Genomic DNA, 18,152 nt, shown 5'->3' with positions numbered 1-18,152 from the left:
TAACAGTGATAAAAATAATCAAATGATGTTTGCCATATACACGGCAGTGGACTCATTAAGTAAAACTGCCATGCCGCTTATATGGCGTTGCTCCGTTAACTTAAGGGAGTTTCGTTTAAAACGCCGGAGTACTTATTATCAGACAAATTTCGATGACGATTAATTACAAGACAAATCTAGAGCTGGCAGTAATAATAAGAAGCATGGTTTATCAATCGTGTTCAGAACGATACCCATCGAGAGGCCGCGGTCCACGACGCCCATAAACCCGACTCTCCTCGACGAGTTCGTGATGCAGACGTCGCTCGACGAGCGTCGCATTGAGAAAATGAAGATATCTCTTCCGCGAGAGGACAGTCGCAAGCTGAAGAGCCCGCGGAAGCACGCGGCGAACACGTTCACGGAGTTCGCGGGCAAAGTACCCGATGGGGGTCGAAAGGCCGCGGGCAAGTCGCCGAGTCCACCGCCACTGCCACCGAGAGCACCAGCCAGACCTAGCAACTGGATCAATTTCGAGGAGATCCCGGAGAAGAGGAAAGCCCCCAAGAGGATCCAGACGATCCCGCGTACCGAGGACGAGCCGAAATCGGGCGGTTACAGCTACGTACAGCCGGAAGAGTGTAGGTGAGCGCTCTATACCGAATTAGAATGCAACTTTACTTTCGATGAAATCAATATCCTTGAATCGTCATCTTGAAACATTGGAAGTTTCATTATCGCAACTTTGATATATTGTATCTTTACCGATGTTAATACTCCAATAGCGTCAACTTTAACAGTTCAAAGTTAATAATCTGAATTCTAATCGAAACAGAAGTTCAATAAAGAATACATTTCCTCTATAGAATAGATTCTTAAGTCGTCATTTCAATCTCCTAAGATTACATTGTTGACCGGCAATTTTACGCAGAAGCTATCCATGTCACCGGTTATTTCGCAATTAAATATGAAAGCGAAATAATCTAAATAAACTTCAATATACTTTCTTTACACATAGTGCATTGCAATGAATCTATGGACATATTCTATATAACTTTGAATATTTCTATTATATTATTTTTCTGCGTTGCAAACACGGTTTAACTCGTGACCGGTCAACAATGTGTTAATCTGTTAATAATTCCTTTTTCTTGTAATAATAGGTATCCTAATAAATCGCTGACGAGAGGAAAATGATTTTCCAGGTGCGAGTGTCACGAGGAGTCGCGGAGAGCGTCGCTGAGAGAAGCAGCCGCGACAAGGACGTCGTCCTCCTGCAGCAGCAACGGCGAACGATCCTGCAACGGCGACAACTGCACAATGCCGGCGTCCGGTTCCGTGGATCACGCCAGCGTCGTCAGGTAAACGCGCCCGGGTACGATCGTCGGTCACAGTGGCACCGTTCCATAGGACAATCGTCGAAGACGCTAGTGATGAGTAGAAGTCTGTTTCTGTACTTTCAGTGACAGCTCGTTGGAGTGTAGCCTGAGCATCGAGGAGGGCACGCAAACCCTTCTCGTGGACTCCTCGTCGAAACCGTTCGGCATGGACCTCGATGTACGGTCGAACAGGTCCAGCATCGTGTCCCAGGACGAGACTGACGAGATCCAGCACCAATAATTTGTTCCACGGCATGCCTCCTCGCCTTACTCTCCCCTTAACAGATTCTCCTCCTCGTTGGAACTCCTTCGGCCGAGTTCTCGTTGCTCTCCTTTTTTTACTTTCATTTCCTTCACGCGCCGTTTCGATTCACCGAGACTCATCAACGAATTTCGGCCCACCCCCCCTCCTTGCGCGTTGACCATTGAACTAGCTATACATTCTAGTTCCGTTCGTTTTATTCAAATACGAAATAGAACATCCACGATCGGTGAAACAAGTTTCAGTAGGATTTACAGGATGCAAGAAGACGAAAGGATCAATCGCCAATGAATCGTAACTTCGGAGTTTCCGTTCCGTTGAATCACTTCGATTTTCAGATATTCATATCGACGGTTCAATAGTGAACGCGTCAAGGGGCCAACTCAAAATTCGACGCAGCACGGAGGTGCTCGTTCAGACGAGTCCGGTGAGGGATAATCGCGAGTAGATCGGCCGCAGAAATGTGTCTCATAGCGTCTCGAGCAGTCTCGATCGTTGTTGTCACTTATCCTCGACTTTACTCGTCGCGATAACGAGCCTTGCCCGTGTTTCCCGGAAACCCCGTCGGATCTTCGGCTCGGAAGATTCCTCGCGGAAGCGCGCGCATTCGACGCGGCTTCACGGAAACGCGTGCACGGCCGCGCGTTCCGCTACCTTTTTGCTATCGTCTCTCGTGCGTTGAACACGTTGTACATACTTACCTTGTAATAGTCGAACGTTACCATTCTCGCGAGATTTTTAGTCTAAGAGCGTACAACCTTCCACGAGAACTCGTTCGTCTCCTCGTTATCTAGATTTCACGTTTACCTTTTACGGACAGAAGCATGCTTGCTCGTGTGTGTGTCTGCGCGTGAGACTGTGTGCGTGTGTGCGCGTGTGCGAGGGTGTGTGTACGTGTGTGTGAGTGTGTGTGCGTGCGCGCGCGTTGACCAAAAATGCTTCCTTAACGGTATAGAGAACGGCACGTTTCAGTCATCCGCGCGAACGACATCCGTCGAGGCGGCGGACGGTGGCTCCGTGCACCGAGGCAAATCATCGATCAGCTTCTCATATCATGTAGATAGGGACTTTTAGCTCTGTAAGTGTTTTTTCCGTGATGCTCTAGAGGTCTGGCGTCGCTAAGAAAATTTATCGAATGTTGAAAGTAACTGCATACTTACGCGATCGCTGTCGTTCCGACGACCTGCCGCGCTCGAGAACGTTACGCACGCGATGTTTTCCCGATTCGTTCGACGATTCGCTATCATTCGAAAAGCTATCATTCATTCCGCGAGAATTTTACGGGCACGCGTTTCAGCGAAAGGAAACGGTTTATCCGTCGAGGCACAGATCGTTTCGATTCGAAGCGTTACGGCTGGTTTCCAATATGGCCGCCATTAGTTCCGTATCGGCGGATTAAATCAAAGTTTTTCGATTCGAAGACATCACGGTGTTATAACGTTTTAACGGTGGCGAAACTTCGAACGCGTCTTTTAACTCTTTGCAGTGGGCTCTCAGTCATCATTCGATACAATATAGCAAAAGTATAAAGTCTTATATATAGTATTAAACATTGTGTAACTCATTGATATGTGAAAGATTGAAGTAAAACATCTTTGTTTCTTAATTTATGTATGTCTTCTCATCGGTTAATTCCAACGAATACCGTTTACGTTTCATCGGAAAGTGTTGAATATTTCTAGTGAGAAACTTTCGACTGCAAAGGGTTAGAATTGCGTCTCGACGAATCGTTGAATCGATGTTAAATCATCTCGGCAATTATCGCGGGAAGTTCGTTGGTCGCGCACGATCGCGCGTTATCGCTAGTTCGTTATATCAGTATTAATTAAGAATATTGCGCGCGAGTGGTCCGAGTATCGAGTGCGCTTCATATCCATGGAATTCGAGTCTTTTTCCCAAGTATCTCCATTTTGTCGGGCGCGAGCCACCGTCCGCCATTAGCGAGCGATCAGGAACGGGAGCGGCTTGCCACGAGAATGAAACTCGAAGGCGGCGATTAGTTAGCGAGCTTAGGCGCAAGACAGAATCAAACAGCCGCGAACGGTCGGAATCGATCGGTCCGACTGTCACTTTACGCAGGGACGGCCAAGAATTTTCGAATGATTCGAAACGACTGACTTGAACGGTTCTTTAGTCGCTTGGCTTGGCGTCGACCGCGTAACGTAACAGACTGCAGGGGAAAAGCTGACTCGGTGTCTTTGACCTACCAACTGAGCTAGTAATTGCGATCAAATGTATATTTCAGTAGCTTCTCGTTTTCACTTTCATTCGACTATTAATCGCATTTTCTAGAATCACATTAGTCTAAACTATGGATTTGTATTTATTGCAGCAAAACAACGGCATTATATTATATTACGATCCCATTATATTAATTTTACTTTTAATGTCACTCAGTTACGCTTTCACGAGCATCGTAGCTCAGGATATCAACCTGTTAGCTACTCGAACTCAGATCTCTATTGCTGGAAGTCTCGGTCTATCAAAATTCTGGTCTCGCGCAGCCCAGTGTCAGCTGTCTTCCCTTTGGACAGAAAGATTCCGGCCCCGTGGTAGTTGACCTAAAGAGTACAAGGTAGTAGAGGTAATTGTAAAGTAATATGGATCGTCTACGGTCGATAGGGATCTTGTTGATTTAGCTGGACGAGCGACGAGCCACGGTACCCGCAGCGCAGTGCAGCGTGTGTAATTGGGCGACGAGGATGAATGCGATTCTCCGGTCTGCCCTCGAACAGGCGATCTTTTCCAGGCGGTGAACGTTTCCGGCAGACGAAAATCGGTCGTTCGTGGTTTTTTTCCGTTGCCGATGCATGTAGCTGGTCGATCGTTAGAGGACACACTAGTTAGCGTAGCTAAACTGGTCAATCGCGACCTCTATTGACGATACTCTCTCATCTGTACTCTCGGCCAGGCGATCGCCTCGTAGAGGATCGCGGGAGAATAAAGGAAACGCGGCCGCGTTTGACATGTTCACTGCTCAATTACGTTTCTTCGACTACGTTTAGCTCTGTTCACGAAAACACTGTGTTCAAAAACGGAATTAATCGCTGGGGAAACGCGATTCCCGTAGCGGCGCACCGGTTGTCGTCTCGGCTCGTTCGACCGCGAGACACCTTGCGGTGAATTAATTGTTTTCTTTCGAATAAATTCCTAGCATCCAAGATAACGTTCGATCGACTTTCTCGACGGCGAATCGGTTAATCTCGAATTCGATGATCGACGCTTTTGTTCCAAGTTGGTGCGCCGGTGCGTAAGTGGGAAGAACTTCCGATTCTTCCACGGGTTCTCCCGCGTGCGCGTCTAGGAATTGAGTAATCGTTCTACTTTTTAAACCCTTCACCCTTGGACAAAGAGAACCGTAGAGCGAGACGTGAACGGAAGAACCTTTGGGCGTTAGCCGCGCGTAACTCAAGTAGTGTTTTTTCCTTGAATATCGATGTGCGTAGCTTCATCTCTTCGTCGGACGTTCAGGCATTGTTCTGAGACGACTCGTCGTCGTTATCTTCGCGTTCGCGGCCGTGGAATGGCGGATGCGAAGTCTCCTGGAGATCGTCTGCCGAGCGCAGACGAAACTCTATTGTTCTCCGAGGGAGATCTTCAACTTAAAATGAAGAAAACGCAGTGTAACCACTTGACTCTGTCGTTATTTCATTCCTCGATGAACAAGATTCGTTCTGATCTTGAATAATTCATCTTCTTGCTCTGTAATATACAGTTGAACACGTGGCTATGACACGAAATTGAGTTCATGGGAACCTTTCGGTTTACATTTTTTCTTTTATATTTGATAAAAAGAAGAAATATAGAATTATCTTTCTTATTGAAAAATGGTGAAGAACAAAGTAACTTCAGCGAGCTTAGTCGTGAAGTATATTGCAAAGCAAAGAGTTAATGTGCCGCAAACATCGCGGTTGAAAATCGTACCAAAATCAGGACGAGTTAACCGTGATTAACAATTTGAAATGTTGGAAGATTAACGGGAATAGCGAAAAGGTTCTATTGCGGTTTATCTTCGAATTTCCGTCATTCTATGGATTTCTATCTGTCAGCAGGAGTTAACCCTTCTCTGGTCTCCAGGCAGAGCGGCGAAAAGAGAATACGAAGGAGGAGTATTGTTGGAATTCACCGTAAACCACCCACATCCAGCCTCCCCTTAGCGTTCACGATTATTTTCTAAGTGACTCGACGAAACGAATGAAGTCTAAAAAAAAGAGTATTTAAATGTTTCTACCATTGTGTAAATACAGCATCGTAGAGTGCATATCGCGGGAATGCTCTGAGAAGAGGTATGAGAGGGAGTGAGAGAAAGGAGAGCCCGTCCGCGAGAGAAACGCGGGGAGTGTATGCGCGTGTGTGTGAGAGGAAGAGCGAGAAAACCAACCGGTGAAAGAGAATTAAAAAGAAGCAGGGAAACAAAATGAAAACAATTTGTTCGCGTATCGACGGGTGGCTCAATCGTTTCGAATTGCGTTCCTCTAGACTCTAGAATGCTCTCTCGCCTTCGGAAAGTTGTAAGTGAATTAGTACAGGAAGCTTAGCTGGTAATATTACGTACAAATTCGTGGCGGGGAACCGTCCGCGGTTCAAGAACGAGACACGCAGGCCATGTTTGTTTTCGCTTTCTTTTATCTGTTCAAGATCGTAGGAAACCGAAAAGAACGACTCGCGTAGTGAAAGTGAGTTTCGAATGGGACGGTTTTCGACGCGGTATCGATCGAGTCTTCGTCGGCGGGCAACGAGTCGCGTGCGCCATTTTGTCGGGAACGGCGGCGCCATATTGGACGCGGCGAAGCAGCAAAATAGGTCGGTAGACGCTCGAACGGGGAAACTGGCGAAACACAAAAAATAGGAGTCCAATCGAGTAACTTTAATCGCGCATTGACAGGAGGCGAATACGCGAATGGGCAAACAATCTTGCAAAATGGGGAAAGGGGAGGGAAAAGATGCAGAAGGAAGACAAAAGTGAGAATCACAAAGCAGAGAGAAAAAGCGTCACGTGTAACAAGCGAGTAGCGTCGGTCGTGGACGGCTCTAAGCCTGTTATTTTCTGAGGAACAGCATTAATTATTCCTATAGAGTCTATTCTTATAAATAATCTTTCGACTGAGTTCACGCGTCGACCACCGGAAGTGTCCGTTCGATCGTGCGTTCGCGAGGTTCGAGCGCGCGCGCGAATAACATGTAAACCAAAAAAGAGAGAGAGAGAGAGAGAGAAAGAAAGAAAGAAAGGAAGAAAGAGAGATCAAGATTTTTCGCTGTATATATGTATGTTTATTCTCGAAGAAAATTATACGGCTAATTATATTGATTCCATTGAGAACAGAAAACAAAGTATATGTATATATATATAGAAAACACGAGTGGAAATTAACCCAAAAAAAAGAAAAAAAGCGAACAAAAACAAAGAAAAACGAGTACAGAGAGTGTATTAAGAGAATAACGAGCGTACGCTAATTATATACGGTATTCCGAAAGCACATCCGTTTAAGGAATTGTTACAGAATGATTCAATAAATATTATCTTAATACGATGTAAAAGGCGGCGATCCTTGTCAAAAAGATGGATTGTTAACGAGCGCGAAGCAGCTTCCAATCCGATCGATCCGTGTTGATTTTCTCCATCCTTTTTCGACTACTATCGTGTATCAATCATTATGTACCGATTCGTTTTATTTAATATACTGATTGTTAAGCCTTTGAATCTTGGATTTCGCTTGTGTCTTGTGCACGTCGTCTTGCCTCTTCACTTCCTTCTCTTCCTTCGCGTCTACTATTATCGGTAACTCGCCCTCACGGACCACGAACATAGTAGGCGACATCGTCGGCATTGTCGAATTAGTATCCTGCAACGATTGCTGAAAATCGAACGCGAATCGAGTATAATTTATTTAAATTCTACATGAACTGCGTTTCGAGTCTTTCACACTGTTTTAATAATTATGACAGCGAGTCTAAACGATAAGATTTATTTCACGATAATCACCTGCATCACGTTTATTAGAAACAAAAATGCGAGCAAAGTCAGGGCGCTGAGCGCAGCTCCGGTTCCACCTTTTCCCTTAGAGTTTCTGGAAATATTTTTATTCGCACAGTCAGAAAGATAGAGAAATATCTCTTTAGTTATTTTATTAACTACTCAAGCATCGCTAATAAGAAATTTACTATCTACTGTCACATTCAAGAATTTTAGGTTTGAAGAAAATTCGCACAATTCGCAATTGTCTCTGACTCTTTTTACATCTTACATTATCATACTTTAAAATATCTAATTTCATGAAAAAAATAACAAGCATATAATTCTAGACAAAAGTGACAAAAGTTTACGACAGGAACACTAGCTATATTTACCCCCGATACCATCCGCCGGAGCCACTGTGATGGTAACCTCTGGAAGCACCTTGGTACCGTTCGACGGGGGGACGGTGATCCTTGCCCAAGTTCCCAAAGTTCATCAACGACTTCAACGTCATCTAAAATCATAATCACAATGTAAACAGTTCGTTTGGCACGGTGACGATGCGTCCAATCACGACAGTTGCCTAACCTCGAACGAATCGTGACCGAGGATTGAAATAAATCTCGCTTATTTCGCAACTCGTCTCCAAGACGCGTTGTGACAGACTGTTTTCAGCTGGCGGACAAACTGCCGGCTCAGTCCGTTTGCTGTCACGTAGCGTGGCCAGCTTTGCGCTTCCTAATGTCACTTTGTTCGCCTTTCCGCTGCTTGCATTATTTAAACGCGCGCGTTGTCCTCGTTGTTTTGCTTGATGACGACGATCAACGAGGTCGAGGCAGATTTCGGCGAACAATGGACGGTTGTTCCGTTGTACTTCCTTGTGACCGTACAAATTAGTTCCACTTTTAATTATATTAGACGATGGTAGGAGTTACTCGAGGCCTTGGAACAGGCGCACGTAAGTAATCAGTTGTGGAACAGTAACTTCGTATAGTAGGTCTCTGATATCATCTCGCGCACCCCCATTTGTAAATTTACATCACAGAATCTTGGGTGATCTGTTTACGTGGTAACATCAGCGTTAAACAACGCGTGAAAACTGCGAATCTTCGTTAATCGCGAGAACCTGCTGGGAAATGGTTCAATTGTATCGCTCGATTAACTGTATGCACTGTGAAGGTCTTCTCACACGATCAATCAAGTAAATTATATTTGAATTTTATGAAGCTTGCGAACACCAGAAACAAAGGAAAATGTTAATGAAAGCCTCGTTATACAGATTTTCAATTTGATTCACTCTGTAATTCTCTGTGGTACATTAAATTGCGATACAGGTTGGACCATGTTTCCCCTTAATTCATTATTAATTGACAGCTATTGTTACAAAGCGTCTATAGAATATTGTTAAAGGGTATTGATGAAGAAGACAAAGAAACTTGCGAACGATACCGTTTATTAGCATGATTGAAATACAATCCGCATATAAATACACCTTAGGTCTAGATGATAACGCTAACTGAGCTAAATAGAACGTGGCTATTGCGATAAGGTTCACCCGTCTCTAATTGCGTATATAATTGCCTATATACAGTTAGATAAGTTCCGACGGGTGACGGGAAACGAATAATAGTATCCTGAGACGTTAACTCGTTCAAATCGGAGGGAGGGTCGTTCAAAACGGCGAGATTCCGGTCCGACCGCTTCGAGCGGAGCGTTCCTCCTCCGAGCGCAGAGGAAGCCGAAGACGATCGAGCCGGAAAACCCGCCGGGCACACCGATAATTACCGAGCCTCGAAGATCCAGCAGCCCTAAGCTCGTCTTCCTCCCCGGGTAAAATGAATTTCTGTCTCGCAAAACCGCGAACAAACTAGGGATTAAATACGGAATGATAAGTCAAGCTATCGTTCGTCGATTCAGGGAGACCGCGATTGCGTTCCGTCATCTCGAGATACTTACTTCCGGTCGCGTTTACATTTCACGAAGGCACGACGATCTGTCTATATTGTCCTTTAATTTCGATTAATTGCTTCGTAACATTTTCACCGTCGACTACACGGCGCTTTTTTACTCGCTCAATGAAAGTACTTGCGGCGTTCAACTTTCGTACATCGAAATTCTGTTTTCTCCTCATCCCATCTCTTCAGAACTATCTCATTTTGTTCATCCTCGCAACGATCGCTCGATAGCGAAGGAGGGCCGCGAATTAGCCGGCAAGCAGCGAGTAAATCAGTTCCGCGTAATAATAGTAGTTATAACAGTAGTGAGTAATAGGTAGACTGCGGATTTTATGCATCTATAGATCGATCATCAATATCCGAGTGCTAACGATCGCTAAGATCTCTATCGTACGCTGACTCCGAACCCTTTCAACGAGGCAGCCGAACACCCAATTGACTCGAATCACGACGCGCCGCCTCGTGAGAATCTACGTTAGCATAAACGGCCGCAGTCTGGTAATAAAAGTAATCGACGCCCTAGTTTTACGTGATCCTAAAAAACTCTTACGATCCTAAGAAACAAGAATCCTCAAAACACGTTCAAGCATTCGAACAGAAAAACTCCGTCTCCCTTCTCGCATCGTAGCCGGTCGGGTTTCGAGTGATTGCCTACCGCTAGGTTTTAGTATACTCAATAAATAGAAATAAATATCGTGGTCTCTCGAGGCCTGTCCGAACGGTTCTCGAAGTTCGCGCAGGCCCGCGCGTGCACATCGTTCGTTAATTGTTCTCCGTCGTCATCGTCGTCGCGCAGAAATACCGAAGGAACTCGGCCCATTCGTATCAGTTCGAATTTTCGTGTACGAACCACCCGCGTTGGACAGTCTTAGAATTGAGTTGATTGAAAGACAACCGAATCAGTCGAACGAATGCGCCGAGCTCGTCGATCGAGAGCCTCGAGGGAAGGATCTGGCGAGATCCGCGGCGAGTGCTAAGCGATTCCGACACGTTCCTTGCGTATGCTCCACCCTCGTCTGTAAAGCTAGTTTTCGGTCTGAGTGCGATCTAAGCGTCGGGACCGCGGCAGGGGAATTTCGAACGCGATCGAGGATGGTGGAGCTGGTCTGGTCCCGCGCGGCCTAAATCGTACTCAGCGAATCGGGATGACGGGCTCTCAGACGGCGTTGCAGTTCAGGAAAACGGTCCTGCAGTCTTCTCCGCTGCGGCCGCGTCGACTCGCCTCGTAAAGCGCGTCGAAGGCTACGCCGCTCTGCCTTTGCAGGAGATAGCTTGTCGCGTACCTGGAATAACACGGAAAGTTTCTGTTAATTCCTTTGTTTTGTTTAGATTGGGGTATTCGTTGAGCTGTTCGATGGATTGAAGCAGGGTATACTTCTCGAATGTTGCTGAATTTTAGTGTTAGAAGAGTAGCTTCTTGTTTGTGTAAAGTTTGGAGATGCGACAGTTTTGGGGTTAATGGTTGTGAGGTTCATACTGCAAAGTTGGTAATTGCTTAGGTGAAGATTGCAAAGTTAATGATTGTAACGTTAAGCATTGCAAAGTTACAAATTCTGAAGGTAATCATTATAAAGCTATTAGCAGCGTAATCGAGTGATCCAAGGAATCAATAAAATACTCACGATCCAAACTGACAGAAAACAGAAGAGGTGCCTTGAGATTTCGCGACGCACTCTGCGCTGGCTTCGCAGAGGGCTCGCTCCGTGCAGCCCCGATGTCCTTCGTCCTCGGCGCGTCCAACGTTATTTAAGGATTTCAGCGATCTCACGTAGCCCTGCATCAAAGATACCATTCATTTCGGCGTGCAGAAACGTTGAGTGAATTTATTAGCACGCTTTGGCGTCGTAGGTCTACCTTGAGCATGGTGAGAGTGGTGACCGCAGCCTCGGAAATGGTGTCGCGTTTTCCCATTGATCTCGCCGCCAGGGAACGGTGGGAGAACGAAGTCTTCAAGGCGTCCAGAAGGTTCACCACTATGTTAATGAACTATTTAAGGAGAATCCGATTAACGCAAGATCTAAAGAGCATCCTCTTGGACCCTTTGATCGCCGAACACTCTGTACAATTGTTTTAATTCGAGATGAAAGGGTCCGCGCCGGTAACTAAGAGTGCTAAGTCAACACAGTGAAAGCGTTCTACACGAGGAAAGCATAAGTATTCTTCTACTATAGCCCTCGACGCTTCGCCGAGACGCTACGAACTGATCGAACTACTCATCTGGACCGACAAGATGGCGGTAGCTACGCCGGCTGCGTAGTTCCTTTCGTTTCATCTTACCTCGACTCCTCGAAATCTTATTTAGTCTTTAATCAGGAAAAGTATAACAAATATAACACACAGATCTGACGATCAACGAAATTTTCAGACTTTTCCAAATAATCAAACCGACAGTGCTAATAATTATTGCCTCTCTTTTCCTAATTTACGCAACTGTATCGTCTGGCGAAACGTTCACAGCTCGAACACTAAACCTGCCTCTTTACAGTCTTTGTTCGTTTGCGTACTAACCTCGGAAGCGTTTTTAGCCATGGTATAAATCTGATTAGGGTCCCTGTCTCGTCCCAGAAATGCGCCCAGCATCGCAGCCAAAATATCCTAAACAACCGACACCAGCCGTGTGCTCTAACTTTCAAGTTCCGACTGTTATATACAAAGAGGGTCGTGGTTGGACACCAAACCGTGAACGTCGATGCTAATTACGCGGATCAGCCACAACGATGCGCTTTCGGTTCGCTAATTAATTGTGGAAGCCGCGCGGCGTTCTGTCGTAACTTCGCGAGTTACTCCAAAATGGCCGTGAACGGTGATCGCGCGGGGCGAATTATATCGTTTAGAAATCGTGAAGATCGTTAACGGAACCGCACCCCGTGCGAGAATAATGATCGGCCCCTAATTGCTCGGGGACATCGTTAAGGCGGGCAACAGCTCGCGACGCGAACCGATTTTGTACACCGTTGTGACTTCTTTAACGACGTCGTTATATCTTCTTCTGGTTTTTCGTTCTGTGCACACTGGTCCACGAAGGTATTTCGAGTCGATACGTTCGCGATAGAAATCGACATCTCACGGAAATGCAAAGAATTATGGAACTCTGTGTGTAAGACGAGTCTAATACATTGCCATTGTTTTCGAATTTCACTTTAAAGTGAAACCACCCCTTGAAAGAAATGCAAATTTCTCGTAGATCATCTTGAAAACGATAAGAGATCGCGAAAAGAAGTTTCAAGAAAATATACATTGTACTTTCAAGTTTATAAAGTTGCAAAGTAAAAGAATTAATGTTAAAAGTTCAGATATTTTGAGAAATTTTATTTTCATTTTAACTTAGAAACTTCGAAATGTATATCATTCGGTGAGTGTAACATTCCCATTTCAAACGCATCGATGTTAAATACCTCTGTGGACCAGTGTGCGTGAAACACAAAAACCATAAGCATTGTACTTTTCGAATAACATTCGGGAAATGTAATTCTTCGTGCCTCATTCATGCTCAGCAATATACAATCTACTGCATAGGTGCGCTACTAATCTTAACTACCGGACTGTGATCGTTGTTCACGGATAACAAAAGTTTTTACAATCTTCACACTTCTCCGAAGATTAATTCCGTTAAACTAGAAATTTCATGAACGTTCACAGTCTAGTAATTACAATAGTCCTCGATTAATTGACGCAGTATCGTTCGATGAATTTGAAAACATAACGTACAGACAATTGATAGGAATTTATAAGTACAACATCATGTCAACTAAGCGAGGAAGGTGCATCTATTAAGCAGGAGCTTCTGCAACTGTCTAATTATACAGTGTGTCCAACAGCGGACAATTTACAAGACTGACTGATCGAAGGATACTATGGCAAGCAAAAAATACTTTTGTAGTATTCATGTTGAGAATAGAACATTCGCAAAAGAGAGCACAGATATTAAAACTGGTAGATATTCAAGTTCGAGAATGAAACATCATGTTGGCCTTCGAAAAGCAGACATTCCTTCATCGTCAACTTACTTGCATCGTGCTGCTCTGGTTGTCCACTTTATCAATACCGTCGACGGGCTGTTGGGGTCCACCAAGCAGAGCGGTAAGTAATCTCAGACCAACGGAAAGCAAATTCGCCCATGGGCTAGCCGGTGCTCCGTCGTCGATCTCATTCTTGCTGGGCCCGGTGACGCCACCCGTTTGTCCCAGCAGCATCTGCATCACCATGCTCAGCATGTTCGACCACGAGAAACCGCTACTGCTTCCTTCCTGCCGGAACAAATCAATCGGAGGTTCGACGTACACGAATCTAACACACGTTGCTTCTTAATTGATACCATCGTATCACAAACCTTCCTATGGTCTAATATTTAACAGTATTACGCATCTAATACTTACAATATTATAGTAATATTTAAGATATCTAAGATCTTCCCTTCCAATTTTGAAAAGCAAAAGTCAAAATGTCAACTTTTATAATTCGTTGTTTCATCGCTTGCTATGATTTAGGATTTCGAATGAACTTTCTCACAATTGGGATCGATGATGAGAATAATCGTTGAATTTAGCGATTGGAAAACTATGTTACTCGATTTGTGAATATTATGGAGAAAAAGTGCCTTTCGGATATTCGATGAAAAAACTGTCTTCTGTATCTTATTGAGAAAGTGTTGTACCTTTCGACTGTTATAGAGAAAATGATGTCCTTTGTGTATTATTGAAGGAAGAATTATTGACACTCGCCTGAATCTGGTTGGTACTGATGTCATCCAGGTCGTCAAGCGCAACTTTCTTCATAGCATTCGGTTTCTCCGCGAACTTCCTGTCCTCCCTGACTTGCTGAGGCTGTACATGCTGCGGCGAGTACTGGGGATGCTGCGGCAGGGCGGCGGCTTGTCCAAGAACAAGCGCCACGAGGCACAGCGACACGTACTGGCTGTACTGCATTCTGCAAGGAAGACGAGCAACTGCCGAAAATCGAGAAGGATGCGACTTCCGGTTCGGCCGTGGAGAAGGTGTCCGCACCTCGATGGTATCTCGAGCGTAAACGCGCGAAAACCTCGGAGGCGACTCTCTCCCGGCGTGACGACAATGAGTCAAAAGAGAAAACAAGAATGGAGGAGCTCGGATCCGGGACTCGTCCGGGAGAAAATCTGTTCTCGAGTGTGTCACGCGCGCCCCGTCCACGGAATTCGATAAGTAGCCCACGCGGTTCGATCCTTATAATCGATCTGTCGAGAACCGGGCGCTAAACTAAATGAGAAAATCTCGATCTCCCTCTAATAAAACGAAACTTCCTCACGATTTTCGGAAATCCCTTTGATATTCAACGCACAGATACCTTCAATTAACCCTTTGCGGACGAAGATTCTTTGAAATGTACAAAATCTTCAACGGATGAAGCTAAATTATGTATTGATTGCTTAAATAATAGCAAAAGCAGAATCTATACGCTGATCTCTTGCTATCCGAGTAATTAAATCATTTGCTTGCGACTTTATCTTCTAAATATGAACGTTTCATCTTGCCTAAATGTCGACATTCGTCCGCTAAAGGTTGATTCTTTTTATTAACCAGTTAACTGTATTTGACGAGTATACATCGTAAAGCTTGACATGATACTAATTCTGTCATGAATTCTTTATTTTTTCACATAAACATAATTCTCCTTTGTTTCGCTTTGATCTTTCATTAAAATACACTCTACGTGCATTCGTCCTGTATTCGACGAGTGCACGCTCCATTTTTCGATTTTATTGCGCGCAGAATGAGAGGCTTTTCCAACTAAATTCCACAGTTAACTGACTGATAAATGAACGTAGAATTCTATCAACTTGGAATTCTCATTATTCGAAGCACGGTTGAACTTAAATCACTACTTTCCTAAAATCAATTTAGAATCTCTCAAGTAAAATCAGTTACACAATCGATGATAGATCGAACGATTCGAATTGAATTTTTTAATCCGACGACCTTGACCTTCGACGACTGGTCCAAGGACAGCTGAAGATAAATTCGACGAAGACAGAGAGAGAAAGAGAGAAAGAGAGAGAGAGAGGATTTATTTTATAATTTCTGACCTTGATCGTGTAGTAAGATTGTCCTTGGGATCTCGCAGGAAAAGTAAGCGACCCACGAGCACGGAACGAATAAACCCGAACGAATGAGGCGCGCAGCGGAGGAAAGACTCGCCGCGGCTGGAAAGTGTGTCAGAGCGGTTAAGGTCACCCTGGCAGCACCAGGTAGCCCACTTCTCGATCGGAGCTACCGGTTTGTTGAACCCGACAGGTACCGTTACCTGAAAACGCGGTCGCGACCTACTGTCGTCGTCGTCTTCCTCGACTGGGCGGCTGAGAAGGAGAGGCGGCGGAGAAAGAGGATGGAAAGCCGCGAACGCATGAACATCGCAGAAATTTTCTGCTCGTTGAGAATAATCGGCGAAAAAACCGGCGATCCTCGACGAGACAAACGAGCATTACGAAATCGTGGATTTTCTGGTTGAGAAGATGATCAGCGATGAGGGATTCTAAACCGGAGAAATGTCTATCGCGAGATTTTAAATGTTCTACTGACGATTGGGAAAAAGAAAATTCCGGATGGGAAACTCGACCGTTACAAGATTGTAAACTTTCGGTCACTGAGACGATCGCGATAAATGTGAACGTGGAAAATGTCTATTCTGTAACGATAAATTTTCGTTTGGATGATTAAGGGGAAAAGAAACTGTACCAGGGGCGTTCCGAGAAAATCTGATGGTAAAAAATTCATTGCTTCATGCACCGAAGACTCTGGAATTACTGCATTGTTACGAGATCCTCGGGAACGGTATGCTTTGCTAATGATTGAGGATTCCGGAGCAAAGATGTTTCGATGCAGTTATTTCAGAACTTAATGAGCTTGTATCGGTGTTGCAGTAATGGTAATGAAGAGTGGAATCGTCTTCGGAAATAACGTGACTGGTTAGAGTTTCGATGGCTCGAGTTTACTCGGGAATGTTTCATTTGCGCTGTTATTAGATCGCGATTAGTAGCGTGCTGAATAAGTTGTACGAGAATAGAGCGAGCGATCACGTAGCGCGAAGAGCGCCGCGCCTTTCGAAAACGGTACACGCGCGCCGGAAAAATCACGAACGATTTCTAACTGTACCCTGACACCTGCGAGAAGCATTTTCTACCTGTTCCGGGCCCGTTCCCCGGCTCGGCCTTTTGTGAACGCTGCTCCCGTCGCGAACGGAGTGCTGGAAAAATTGCACGCTCCTGTGGAACAACTTGAACTTTCTCACTATAGACGAACTCGAGGCTGCTTATCTTTCTAGAAGTCACTCTGCACGATGGAGCTCATAAATCCTTCCCGCTCTAGAGACATTCCTCTAGTTTGTTAAACTATATTACTAGACACTAGTAACTCGATACAGATCATTTACAAATGGTTAATATTCCAATGTACATTAGGAGTTTACTGGAATAAAATGACTATAATAATCCTCATTGATCTAATATCTAAGACGAAGGGTAAAAATGTCCCATTCAAATTTGCTTGCAAAGTTGCTTTTCTATACTTAAACTTCTCAAGTACAAAAGAAAATAACCTAGCGCTGTTAGAACCGATTAAATATTATAAAACAATCAATAATCTACAACTAGTTCAAAAATAGCTACGTTCTATACAATCGATTCACTAAAATAGAATGGATTTAACAATCGTCCGTGTTGACTCGCGCTGCAGCGCAAGCCTTGAATCGTTAAAATTTCCCATATGCGTCGTCGAATTCGCGTTTCGTTGTAAGATTTATTTTTTAGACACCCTAGAGTAATCAAGTACGAAAGTAAAACTCGTCAGCTTGTCCAGAACCGATGGAAAGGAAAAGTTTTCGTCGACTTGTACGGTACTTACGTGCTCGAAGCTGTCGAAAAGCGTCGGATGGGAGGGGGTTATTTCGAAAATGCCAAACGAAAACGAGACTGCTACTTCCGGTTCGCGGTGGCGGACTCTGCTACTCACTTGCTAACTTCCAGGCAGACTTCCTTGACACTGACTCTCAGCTCTGAAGATGAAATTCCGAGCGGGGCCTCCTATATAGCTTGCGGTCCCAACGTGGGGGTAGACGGAGCGGCCAATAACCACGCTGCTTTGGTACTATTTTCAATGGAACTGACCAATCCTCCATCACTGAAACGGCCGGAGGTCTACTTTTCAAGTGCTCCTCGCCGAGATTTAACGGTTACGATGATCCAACTTTTATTTCGAACGAATTCGCCGCGGCGGAATGCACGTACGCCACCGCCGATCGAGGAGCTTTTCTTTTCTGCGCCGAAATCGTTCTTACCTCGGCCGGTTAATGATTAAAAGAGAACGCTGGGATTATGGTAATATTTAAATTTCAATTTCTAGCCAACCTGCCTACGGATCTCGTTTAAAACTCAAACAGCCGCCATTTTCGTTTCCGCGTTACGGGAATCGTGGAAAGGAGAGGCGAAGATTATTCAATATTCACGCGTTAAATCGAGATTCGAGTATCCCTTTAACTCGTTCCCTTTAGCTCGTTAATCGCAGAATCTTCTGGTCTCGGTTCAGTTTGAAAAGCAATTTTTTCTACTGGAGAGGAGGAAGATGATTGGGCTTCGGAAGTGAAAGAGCGCCGTC

General features: G+C 44.8%; 3 protein-coding genes across 11 annotated transcripts in view; 1 reads left to right on the top strand and 2 right to left on the bottom strand.

Annotated features, from left to right (window-relative positions):
• The window catches only part of LOC116435076 (uncharacterized), a 45,371-nt gene extending 38,050 nt beyond the window's left edge, over positions 1-7,321 (top strand). For 6 of the 9 annotated variants that reach the window (XM_031994222.2, XM_031994228.2, XM_031994227.2 and 3 more), the window contains 3 exons: positions 226-624; positions 1,185-1,340; positions 1,443-7,321. In XM_031994222.2, the coding sequence (XP_031850082.2) occupies positions 226-624; positions 1,185-1,340; positions 1,443-1,599 (712 nt within the window). In that variant the 3' untranslated portion in view covers positions 1,600-7,321. Of the gene's footprint in view, positions 1-225; positions 625-1,184 lie in introns of all 9 variants that reach the window. The other 3 variants (XM_031994230.2, XM_031994232.2, XM_031994231.2) reach the window with 3 other exon arrangements.
• On the bottom strand, positions 6,889-8,315 carry LOC116435077 (uncharacterized). Its single transcript, XM_031994233.2, has 4 exons — positions 8,165-8,315; positions 7,969-8,090; positions 7,604-7,688; positions 6,889-7,475 (listed from the first exon to the last, which is right to left on the bottom strand). The coding sequence occupies exons 2-4, from the start codon at positions 8,088-8,090 to the stop codon at positions 7,290-7,292; spliced, it is 393 nt and encodes a 130-aa protein (XP_031850093.1). The 5' UTR covers positions 8,165-8,315; the 3' UTR covers positions 6,889-7,289.
• A 2,372-nt stretch (positions 8,316-10,687) lies between these two features.
• Positions 10,688-14,456, bottom strand: LOC116435109 (uncharacterized). The gene is made up of 6 exons (XM_031994319.2): positions 14,253-14,456; positions 13,539-13,778; positions 12,040-12,126; positions 11,386-11,517; positions 11,154-11,305; positions 10,688-10,814 (listed from the first exon to the last, which is right to left on the bottom strand). Exons 1-6 carry the CDS (start codon positions 14,454-14,456, stop codon positions 10,688-10,690), a joined length of 942 nt encoding a protein of 313 aa, XP_031850179.1.
• Between the last annotated feature and the right edge of the window lie 3,696 nt (positions 14,457-18,152).

The sequence above is a fragment of the Nomia melanderi genome, chromosome 4, assembly GCF_051020985.1.
Source record: "Nomia melanderi isolate GNS246 chromosome 4, iyNomMela1, whole genome shotgun sequence".
In the NCBI taxonomy this organism is placed as follows: Eukaryota; Metazoa; Arthropoda; class Insecta; order Hymenoptera; family Halictidae; genus Nomia; species Nomia melanderi.
This window is presented reverse-complemented; position numbering and strand designations above follow the sequence as displayed.

Excerpts from the sequence above, each read along its gene's own strand:
- LOC116435109 (XM_031994319.2), bottom strand. The coding sequence starts at position 14,456 with ATGCAGTACAGCCAGTACGTGTCGCTGTGCCTCGTGGCGCTTGTTCTT. Across the intron at positions 13,779-14,252 it reads TCAGTACCAACCAGATTCAG|GAAGGAAGCAGTAGCGGTTT; the intron begins GCGAGTGTCAAT and ends TTGTTCCGGCAG. Across the intron at positions 12,127-13,538 it reads ACCAGAGCAGCACGATGCAA|GATATTTTGGCTGCGATGCT; the intron begins GTAAGTTGACGA and ends TCGGTTGTTTAG.
- LOC116435077 (XM_031994233.2), bottom strand. The coding sequence starts at position 8,090 with ATGACGTTGAAGTCGTTGATGAACTTTGGGAACTTGGGCAAGGATCAC. Across the intron at positions 7,689-7,968 it reads TCCGGCGGATGGTATCGGGG|AAACTCTAAGGGAAAAGGTG; the intron begins GTAAATATAGCT and ends AAATATTTCCAG. Across the intron at positions 7,476-7,603 it reads TTCTAATAAACGTGATGCAG|CAATCGTTGCAGGATACTAA; the intron begins GTGATTATCGTG and ends TTCGATTTTCAG.